At 38.3% G+C, this 11749-nt stretch overlaps 1 protein-coding gene across 2 annotated transcripts in view; it reads left to right on the top strand.

Moving 5' to 3' along the window:
* LOC106810931 (TRAF3-interacting protein 1-like) overlaps positions 1-11749 on the top strand; it is a 17782-nt gene that overhangs the window by 2558 nt on the left and 3475 nt on the right. Inside the window, exons 2-11 of one of the 2 annotated variants that reach the window (XM_014814415.1) lie at positions 1626-1743; positions 3788-3900; positions 4992-5108; positions 5757-5842; positions 7102-7354; positions 7478-7588; positions 7943-7997; positions 8389-8469; positions 9874-9997; positions 10853-10933. In XM_014814415.1, the coding sequence (XP_014669901.1) occupies positions 1626-1743; positions 3788-3900; positions 4992-5108; positions 5757-5842; positions 7102-7354; positions 7478-7588; positions 7943-7997; positions 8389-8469; positions 9874-9997; positions 10853-10933 (1139 nt within the window). The remainder of the gene's footprint in view (positions 1-1625; positions 1744-3787; positions 3901-4991; positions 5109-5756; positions 5843-7101; positions 7355-7477; positions 7589-7942; positions 7998-8388; positions 8470-9873; positions 9998-10852; positions 10934-11749) is intronic. The other variant, XM_014814416.1, reaches the window with a different exon arrangement.

Genomic DNA, 11749 nt, shown 5'->3' with positions numbered 1-11749 from the left:
AAATTGAACTTTCTAGGAGAATATAGAGTGGAGCAACATTTTATGAGAGGTACTCAGGGCACGGCCGTAGGTTGAGCAAATGCCTAGGTAGGATTTCCAGGAGGGGGTGAGAAATAGGTGGGTGGTCTGGGGGTTCTCCCCCAGAAAATTTTGAAAATGTAGATCGCAGGAGATGGTATTTGAGGCACTTTTGAGTACATGTACAGCCTTCATTCTGACTACGACAATTCTCGTTTAGTAGAACAATTCTTATTTTTTTTTTAATATTTTTACTTTTGGATCAACAGGGGGGGGCATGGTCCCCTTTGGGCCCCCTAACTATGCCACTGGTCACCATATCGCACGCGTGTGAACTACTGGAGCCAGCGCATGCAATGAAAAACAAACATGTAGCCCATGTCCTCGTCCATGAAAATGTAAAAACAAAACATTTTAAAAAACACATTAAACTTAATAAATAAATTTTAGCAAGTAACAAAATATTGTTTAATCTGTATTAATTAGTATTTGTCATGATTTTTAGCTAATTTATTTGTAATGTTATTCCCATAATTCTATAAGTAACACAAAAATTGTAGATTGGTAACGTTAAATAGTCAATTAAGTATTCTATATTCATCAGTGTCTAGGATGTACGAAGGGATTGGATAACAGGATTTTACTGGGCCCTTTGGTGTCAAATGAGGTAAGATTTAAAACGGGGAATTTAAGCACCGCACAGCCGTCCAAAAGCTTCAAAAGATCTGCGCACATATAGTTAGGCACGCGGACGTACATAAGTGTGGAGAGTCTATCTAATCATATACATGTAATTAATCTTGTGGTCCGAGTTTCGCTAGCGCTAGAGCTGGAATGCACTAGCTATAACTTAGAAGCACTCGAGTCATCAAACGGCGGCTCGAGTCCTGTTCTTTGACTCCATAACGGTTGAGTCAGAGTCAAGTAAAGTCATTTTCAGTGGTGACTCGAGTCAAGTCGAGTCATTTTGGGTTCCCGATTCGAGTCAAGTCAAGTCACCAGAAAATGCGACTCGAGTCGACTCGAGTCCGAGGCAGTGACTTGACTTGTTACAAGACTGCCTGGTAGTAACGCCAATGTTAAGGTCATAAAACAATAATCTGGCATATATACCCTATTACAGCAGTGTCGGGGAAATGGTTGGCTGAACTCATTGAAATTATTATGTATCTATAATAAATTGAAAAGTAAAAACATAGACAAATTACTATACTAGGTCTCATCTAATAGTGGACATATTATTCGTATTATTACTAATTACTCTAGTATAAAAATTACTATGAGTTTGTACTGTTATGGTATATAAAGTGATAAATAAAGCAGCCACATTTTTCAGTATCATGACAGTTGCCACATTTTAACCACATTTGAAGATTTCCACAGCTTGAACTAAAGTATTTCTTTCAGAAATACATTCAGAATATCAACAAACTTTAATAGCTATCAGATTTCTTTGAAAGTAAGGCTCTTCTCTCACTGGTTCATTTTTCTGTGATATATCTAAAAGTTATGTGCACATAGTCAACTGGAACTTGAACTACATGTTGGGGTACTTTAAATTATATTACGTTCCAATTGTAGTAATTATTGTAACTTCTGTAATATAGGTGATAAAGACAACTGGGTTCATGAAGGGTGTGTATGCTGAGGATGAAATGAATTCAGAAAATGTCAAGGATAAGGAAGCAAAGATGTCATTCCTACAGAAAGCCATCGATGTTGTTGGTGAGCAATTGTTTATTATTCAGTATAGCCGTACTGCCACATGCAACCGTTCATAACATTGCATTACATTACACTAGGAGTACCAGTAATTACATATGGGGTGATTACATGTAAGTTAAAATATAGCATGTAATTTACCAGAGAAATCCACAATTCGTCCGACCTATTGGACTGAAAACATTTTTTTGGCAGGCCGAAAGATTATATTTACGCGCTTGACCCATTATCCAACACTATTTTTCCTACAACTGAGTAGTTAACTTTCATTACCGACTGCTTCGACTTTATCTTTGTCCAGTTATTCCCAATTTTAGCATTTATCAAATTTAAAGTTGTTAAACATGTGATTTTGAACTGCATCATGCATATTACCAAACAGGAAATGTGTAAACGGGCAATTTTGTTTGACTCGGGGGGGGGGGGGCGTATAACCACATTTTTCGAAATACCTCAAAAAAGTTTTGACAGTGATACAGTTTGTATAACAAGTATGTAATTATTTAGCAAGAAAAACACGTTTACACACCATTTATTTAAGAAATAGGCATACAATAGGAAAAGACACACTGAAAAATTGAAGTAGTAAAATGTCAGTGGGTCCATCACAAACTTGTTAACTCGCTCTAATGAACCAGACTGGTTTCAAAATGGCCCCAGAAAAAGATTTTATTTCCGTTTTACAAATCAGTTCTAATACTAAATTATGTGTTTCTGATTTAATAATGGTTATAATTTCATTATTAATTAAAGTGAAATCTGATCTAATTAAAATAAAATCACTTCCTGATTGAATAATAATTATAATAATTTTAACAAATTTGCAAATGCTTAGAATAACACCCTAACGATTTATCTATTTGAGAAAACTTTATTGAAATTGAATTGAATTGCAGTGCTCGAAATAAGAAAAAAAATGTGGTTGTCCTGCGGACAACCCAGGCATCAAATCGGGTTGTCCGCAACAATTTCTGGTTGTCCCAAAAAAATATCCCCAAATCTCCTATTTTCAATCACATAATAATATGGTCAGAAAACACCCAAAAACAGTGGTGTAGCCAGGATTTTTTAACAAGGAGGGCCAAAAACACACCCTGCGGAAATGTGTCAGCGCTTACATATTACAATAATCCTAACCACTATCCTACCCTTCAATCATCCCACACCGACTACGCTTCCTGCCGCCCCCTCTCCACACCCTCCCGGCCTCCTTCCTAACATCCACCATTTTCTCTGCAATCTTTGAGTCTGTCTCGAGGAATCTACAAATTCGTTGAATAGGCGACCATTTTTGTGTCATTGTTCTCTGAGCTCCCAAGATATGAATTTGTCTCAGTGGCGTCTGGACCACTTCAAAACTGTTCATAAGGACGCACCGGCCGAACCCAAACAAGCGCGGGGCGGGTATGGGTCCACTCTAACCAGCAAGAGATTATATGAAATGTCAGAGTGTGCCGCAAGATGAAATCACGTATCTTGCACAACTATGTTATCGAGTACATGCTACAGCCTTCATTCAGACTACACAACTCTCTCTTCTAACTCTCGCAAATCAACTAATATACCCCCCGCATGTCTGCGACATGTTGCTTCTAGATTATCCACAGAGTTCAATATCTATCAAACGGAAATCAAAATAATAAGAATAAAAACACCTCAGCACAAATGTACGGGCGTGAACCTGCCGCTTTCAGTCTACCATATCTAAATCCGCGAAGCTTCACCCTCTCCCCATAACATGCAGTAAAAAACTCGACATCATACAACATTGGAAAATTAGCAACTGCCCAAGCGCTTACTCCAACCGCCTGGTAAGAACTCAGCTTTACGACACTCATAGAATAAATGGCGGCCGCCACCGGCTAAAGTCTCTTGAAAGAACGCACTGAGAAAAACATAAATACAGTACGTTTTTCGTCAACTTTTTTGTTCCACCGACAATGTCTTAGACTGTTATGTTTGTCCGCACAAATTCTGGTTGTCTCGGACACCGGACAACGCTATTTCGACACTGAATTGAATTGGGTAAACATTATTGATGTTTCAGCATTTACAACTGGAAAATCTCTGAGTGTAAAAACATCAAAGATTGTTGCTGGCCATGAACCGGAGAAGACAAATGAATTTCTACAGGCACTAGCAGAGGCTATTAATAGTGGGGTGAGTTGTTAAGATGCACCTAGCCCATTTACATCTTTTAGCAGATATGCCTTAACAGATTAAGATTACGATTCAAGGTATAAGTTGGAAGCGTGAATAAGTTTGCGCTGTTGACATAATGTTAGAGCTTTTAGCCATCATTTGTTATAGGCAAGTGTAAATATTCAACATATATAATGAATGAAGCAGCCTGAATAGGCATGTATATAATATCCACCCACCGCACGCACTTTCCTATTCTGCGTTGGTTTTACATGTAAATCATCTCTGAGTGTCTGCATGCCATAGCTTACGCCAGGCATGGGGGGTGGCAGCTGACCCTTCCATACCACAAAACAACCAGAACCCATGAAGAATAAAATCTAAGATTAGAACAAGTACTCGCATTTAACCGTTTTGGGAGTTTATTAGCAAGTAACCTACCTGAAATGGCTGAAGGCATTTCATAGCTTTCCTAGGTTCAAATTTCCGTTGGAGGCATGCCCCAAGACCCCCTACAATACAAGCAAGCGCCACCGGCACTCGTTCATCTTGCCCCCCCCCATACATTATTCCCTAGCTACGGCCCTGGTCTGTGCCTTGTATGCACCCAACTTATTTACAAAAAAAAACACGAATTATTCTTGAAAACTAACTACTAACTCACTCATTAACTGTCAGGTTTTTCATTTCTACTGATATCTTCACTGATCTCCCACGACAGTGTTGCATGAGCTCTAGGGATGCAAATGTGTAACTCCTCCAGTTGCATAATTTAGAATTTCTCACATACAACGTGGGGATCTAGAGTGATAGAAATGGGCTTATGAATGGTGAAGTCTTAACGAATGGTAGCTGTATGTATAATGTTGCGTGTGGTAAATCAATTATTGGATTAAGGTTACTTGCATGTGTGCTTAGGTAACAGTCTGCAATGGGGCCACGTGCCTCCGATCAATGTTTACCAAGGCACTATTAGCAGATTTTTTGCTTGCCGTCACTCGTAGGTAGGATCGATAGATGGGTCATAAAATCTTATTATGTATATTTGCATAAATATGTTTGACCTTACATCAGCTGCAAGTTCACAATGATTTTTATTATTTTATCAGGTTGATAGCACCAATGCAGTAGAGAAGGTTATTAATGGAGAAAAGCCATCTGGCACCACGAAGAATGAAGAGAAGAAGAAGAAAAAGGAGAAAGACAAGTTAAAAGATCCGAAAGATGTATGTGTTGTCTTACTCAGACTTAATGGAAGTCAATGGGAAAATGGCATTCACGTTACGGAATTTTGTCTTAGATACGTTCGTTGGGAACATGTCTTTTTCGTAAGCCAGGGGATGATTGTGGTATAATATTTTTCATGAACATAGTAAACCTGATTGGGAACACAAGTTGGTTTCAAAAGTAATCCAGATCATGTAATTTTAGAAGGTTGCATAAATTGAGGCAGACAAGGTATCTTTAAACATGCATGGCCGTAGTGCAGGATAGTGTACATGGAACTATGCAGTTATACCGAGACAGATATATTCTAGCAACTTGCATCTGTATTGATCATGATGTGTGTAGTAGAACAGAAATGCTTGTGTTGTGTTGGCACTACCATGTTAATAAATAATTAAAAGCTTGCGAACAACACTTGAATCATGATTATACCAACCTGTATCTTATAAATATTGTAAGGAATGTATATGGTGTATAGACGTTGCAATTCTCTAAACTGATCTTAATGAATCAGGTTTTTCATGATTCACTAAAATGCTGAATAATTGCACAACTTCTATTCAAATGTATGTTGTTGTATAATAATTGAAAATTAAGTTAGCAATGCATGTTTGTCATATTTAGCTCCTCGCTTCTTTCTTTCTCAGGATGAAAAGCCCAGAGAGAAAAGCAGAGACAAATTGAAAACTAAAGAGAGACATGGCAGCAAAGAGAGAGTAGATGAAAAAGAAAGGTAGACATGATTATGTAGTTTTGTATTTTATGTATTTTTGTGTAGCTTTAACACACAGTGCCAGATGATCTGGGGGCCGTTTCACGAAGCTATCGTAAAAATGCCATCTTAAGGATATCCTTAGAATTCTTGTACGAGAGCCTAACGCTGTCCTAAACGTCCCTCGTTAAAGTGTTTCACGAAACTTATGCCGGTGCGTTGTTAGACGGTCTTTAAAATTCAGCTGTAACGATGTTGCTGGCGGCATAGACTGGTACCCGATCTCTACACCTTGCTACTAGATAGTCTATATATAGAAACATGTTACAAGTCTAATGGCGACCCAGCTCACTGTGAGTTGCTACGCTAATCTCTCGCGTCATTTGTAGGTACAACAGCGTGCAAACAAAAAATAATAGGTTAAAAGTATTTTTAAATGCCAAGTACCTGAGAAATAATTAAACTAAAGCAAGGTTGTCATATTTCCTGCAACTAGAACTACCACAAATGACGTATTGACTGAACAAAAATGTAACATAAATTCTGAAGGTTTAGATTCACGTTTACTTTGATACAGTATTGGCGCCATAGGATACAGTGCATATATACCTATAGCACATACCGCCATAGCATACATACACGAACAGCCGAAGCACGCCACATGTAAAGTGCAAGGAAGCATTTCATCTCTTCAAAATCTGCTACTACAATAAGAAGCTTCTTAGCAACACTTAACCCCTGCGTGTCATGCCTTCACAGGCCTTGCACAGTATTCTCGTAGACACAGAAGTTACCTTCTCGGTGGGATTTCGCTCTACACTACAGCTTGCCAAAACAATAAAAACACGCGGGAAATTGCGCGTTGCTTGATGTACGATAGCCTAAGTACTGCCCCTGACCTGTTCTTAATATTCCTCCTTAATAGCAACGTCGTTGAGTTAGCGAGACGTTTGTGAAACGTGGAAACTTAGAGAGGCTTTCGTGAAACACTCTATATATAAGGATATCCTAAAACCCCTCACTAACTTAACGAGCGCTTCGTGAAACGCTCCCCTGGTTACAAAACGTTGGTTGCAATACCACATAAATTAAGGTGTAGGTCACACCCAAAAACTTGACACCCAAAAATCATTTCTGTTATGTACAAATGAAAAATACATCGATTATATATTGTAAAAACTAAATTTGTTTCACACAAAAATGTTTCACTAGTTATAACTTCATTTTAAAGAACTTTAAGGAACAGAGCAATATTACAGATCTCGATTGTACATCTGTAGATCTAAAGACCGACATAAAGACAAGGAACGATCAAAACACAAAGACAAAGAGAAGGACAGAGAGAAAAAGAAGCATAGGGAAGCAGGAAGCAAAGAACATGTGAAAGAATCTAACAGTGAGGTGAAGGTCAATGGAACCAAAGAGAAAGTCAAGAAGGAAGTAAAGGCTGATGGCAGCGAAGAAAAAATCAAAGAGAAGAAACGTAGGCCCAGAGAGAAGGATCGTGACCGGGACAAAGAGAAAAAAACGCATGTAAGTTTCTTCAGTGTTCCACGTACTTAATAGTTATGTATCATTAGATAAGCAGAGCTTTGAATGCAAAGTTATAGTGCTAGGTGCCAGATTATAGTATATGAGATTTTTTCTCTCCCACAGAAAAGGGAGAAGGAAGAGAAGACAAGAGTCGGTGAAAATGTGCCTCAGACACCTGCTTTGCCTGTCGAGGAAAGACCGCCTGTAAATGGAGAAGTTGGTTTTGAAAATGAGGTAATGTGCTCATTCTAGCAGGTCAGACATGCATTAATTCTTTACCTGTATGTATATTTCTTTGGACAATTTCCCCAGATTCATATGAATGTCACAACTCGGTGGAATCGTTTTTTATCCATATGGTTCATGTGTGAACGAGTGTGTAGGATAATACTCTATTATCCACAACCAGCTACAAATGTTCTGGAGTGTGCCTTAAAAGCTGCCCACTGTTTTTGTTACTTGTGCTCTATTTATACGGTCCATAAATGCTCAACAAAATCTAATTTTGTGTCACTTGATCTGTGTGTGATTGATTATATTTCGGTGCAAGCTTTTTGTAAATTAGGTCGGTTACATTTTCCGGTACAGGCTCCAAGACCTGGAACAGCTAAAGGTGGGCGAAAGAAAAGAACCACTGAAGGAGGTTAGTAGTTTATTTTGTGGGAAAATCTAAATCCAATTTTGCGGTAGTACACATGATACTAACACTGCATTCATAGCAGCGTTTTACTAATACTAACAGCTATATTATCTTGCTAATGATTGGTTTAGGTTTTATGTTAATTAATAGGTCAATAAAAAGTTGTAATTGATAATATAGATGCCACCACCCTCTACCAATTCTACGTTTTTGAGAGCTTTTTCTGTGGGTGGGTAGTGTATGTGCACCTGTTTATATACACAATGTAACATTGCTATTTACCTCCTCTATAACTGCTGTAAGTCTGTATTATGCTAATCTCTATTATCTACTCATATTATCCTCTATACTATTCACCTGTGTCACATTGACGACATTTAACTGGGTCACTTAGGGCACTCAGATGTGGATGTGGATGTGGATGTGGAGGTAGATGTGGAGGATAATGTTGAAAGTGGGTTAGAACATGTGGAAGGTATGAAATCTGGTTTTTGCATCTTAAAAGTCTCTGTGTTTCTTTTATAACAGAATGATGTGGGCATGTTTAGGCAGCTATCAAGCAACTGACCTTTATGTAATTTCATGTTTACTGATCTTTTAAATTGCAAATACATTAAAACGGCCAAAGAAATTGTTTGTACCAGCCAATTAATCTCTATAACTATAGTATATGTGCAGCAAATGCTACTGCTAGCTACAGATATTGCTAGTGATTCACTAGCTATGAAGGTAGCACATAAATTTTGGTTGTTTCCGACAAGCAGTGTGAAATCACATGAACGTTTCAGGAAGCTGATATGCTGCTAGATGAACTTGTTCACATAATTTCTGTTTATTTTTTAATCAAAACCTCACTGTCGTAAACCTTTTCTTCACCTAGTGCTATTACTGCTGTTCACCTATTCTGCTGAGTCTATTTTAAGTAAAATTGGATAACTTATATAACAGCAAAATACTCAGTGAATTGATGTCAAAAGTGCTTTCCTTCCGAACTTCTCCATCTGAAAAATGCATATATAGTGACGTTCAGCTTTCCACCAGCAGATTTGCTTATCCCTGATTTTGACGTCTCTATGTATGTATATATTATATTTATATACATATATATATACATATTTATATGTATATATATATATATATATTTAATATGTTGTTATTCTCATAGTCTCAGTCACACCACTCGATAGGCTCTTGCAATAAATATAGTGGTGCATTAATGCAGTGATTGATTTACTTGGCAGTGTGTACTTTATTTGTGAGGTAGCATGGTTGTTGTTAGTATTGTTGTCATTGCTGTTATTACTATTATTATCATTATCAGTGTTCTTTGAACTATACTCGATTGAATTTTATAATTTTATATATATATATATATATATATTACTTTTACAGGAAGTTAGTAGAGTGACCTTATGCATATTGAATATTTTTATATATTTAATATGCATAGCTTGGCACTATAAAATTGTAAGCTACAAATTGGAGTTATATGTAATATAATTCAAATTGTGGTATATGTTACAGTTATAGCAGTAATAATTTAGTATGTGCCAGTAATCAAATTCTATTCCCATTGACGGTTTCCTATGTTGTCTGATAGTTGAATTATACTTATTTAAAATATTAAAAACGAACTACATTGGGAACTTTTCCCGTTTAAAATATAAACATGAATTGTGTATTAAAAATTTCATCACTAGCTTAGTGTAATTCACAGTTAGTTAACATTCGGCTAGTGGTGAACGTTACACAAAAATGTATTGCTCCATGCTCAAGTTTATATCTTCATCATTTTATAACAGTCACAGATAGGCCGGAACATGTATACCCAATCCTATTTACTCTAGCAAGATCTAAAACTGGTTTATTCATTTATCAGCTATAGTAGAAGAGCAGCCGGTAGGGCCTTCTAGGCAACGGTCTGCAATGAAGGCCACCAGAGAGTCCAGTGCCGTCCCTCAAAATGACGAAGAAGATATTGTCCCTCAACAAGTTCTCTCTAGGTATGTACACTGTTATAACTGCTACTACAGGCAACATACTGACATAAATTATGCTAACTGTACTCAGTAGTGATGTCATGATCATCGATTATACTCGATCATCGGTTGAACAGTGGCTCGAACCAAGCGCTTGGTTATCAAAATCCATAATCAATTTCATCGAAAAAAACAACAACTAGAAAACTTGGAAAAGTGATGAGAATCAGAGATATCATCGCTACTATACAAGTTATCCTTTATTAACATACATGTATTATACACACAGTAGTAAACAGTGTAAAGCAAACAGTAAACAGGGCTAAACAAGCACATACATGCACACACGTACATGCACACGACGTTACGCACACGCAGGCATTCAACACCCCGAGTAACCGATTGTAACCGATCATCGGTTACTTGGGTCCAACCGATGATCGATTACGAAATTACAACCGATTGACAACACTAATACATGCACGCGCGCACACGCACATAGTGTGCACATAGTGGTATATTCTATAAATATGTACGAAATAATTCCGGGAATGCTGCAAAAAAAGTAGTAGAAGTAATAAGGAGATTGTCGCCTGTGATGATTGACCTATCTGTTATAGTGAGATAACCACGCACCAGAAATCTGGTCTATGCATCATGTTAGACTAATGTGTTCGTGTTTACTAGTTATGCACGCCAAATCCTCGACTCTGTGGCACTTCATCGCCAAGCGTTGCTTTTTCAAACGTTCTATCTCAACAGTAGTTATCTAGAGCCGCTTGTCATTTGAGCTGCGACACTTGTTCGATTGCGACGAGTGCAAACTCGTTGAGCGTACATGTGCGCCACGTTGTATGCAGTGTTGCGTTATGTGCGCAGGAGGCCAGCGCGGCCCAGCAGTGCGAGACCGCCACCTCCTCGCATCGCGAGAGCAGATGAACCCGAGGAGGTCACCGCAGCGTAAGTCGTCTGCAGTACTACTGCTACCACCACTACTTGCACTATGGCTACTTCTGCTAACACTACCGCCACTACTGCTACAACTAGCTGTATAACCACAAAAACTAACACTACCTGTACTACCACCACTACTGCTACAACTAGTTGTACTATGGCTACTTCTACTAACACTATTGTACTACCACCACTACTGCTAAACACCACTAGTGTACTATGGCTACTTCTACTAACACTACCTGTACTTCACCACTACTGCTAAACACTGTTGTCTAGGCTTACTTGCTGACTAACACTATCTGTACTACCACCACTACTGCTACAACTAGTTGTACTATGGCTACTTCTACTAACACTACCTGTACTCCCACCACTACTGCTAACACCACTAGTTGTACTATGGCTACTTCTACTAACACTATCTGTACTACCACCACTACTGCTACAACTAGTTGTACTATGGCTACTCTACTAACACGTGATCTGTACTACGACACTACTCTCAGCCACTAGTTGTACCGTAGGGCTACTTTATAACACTACCTGTACTACCACCACTGTATGCTAAACCCTAGGTGTACTATGGCTACTGCACTATAACATATCTGTATACCCCATACTACTCCCACTAGTGTGTTATGGCTACTTTCACTAACTACTGTACTTCACACTACTGCTAACACCACTAGTTGTTACTATGGTACTGGCTACTAAACACTGTACCTGTATACACCATCGTGCTACGACCACTAGTTGATAGGGGCTACTGTACTAAGACATACCTGTACTGACCACCACTGACTGCTACACCTCACTAGT

Source organism: Priapulus caudatus, unplaced genomic scaffold, assembly GCF_000485595.1.
Source record: "Priapulus caudatus unplaced genomic scaffold, Priapulus_caudatus-5.0.1 Scaffold487, whole genome shotgun sequence".
Lineage (NCBI taxonomy): Eukaryota > Metazoa > Priapulida > Priapulimorpha > Priapulimorphida > Priapulidae > Priapulus > Priapulus caudatus.
The sequence above is the reverse complement of the archived record's forward strand: the minus strand, read 5'-3'. Positions and strand labels throughout refer to the sequence as shown.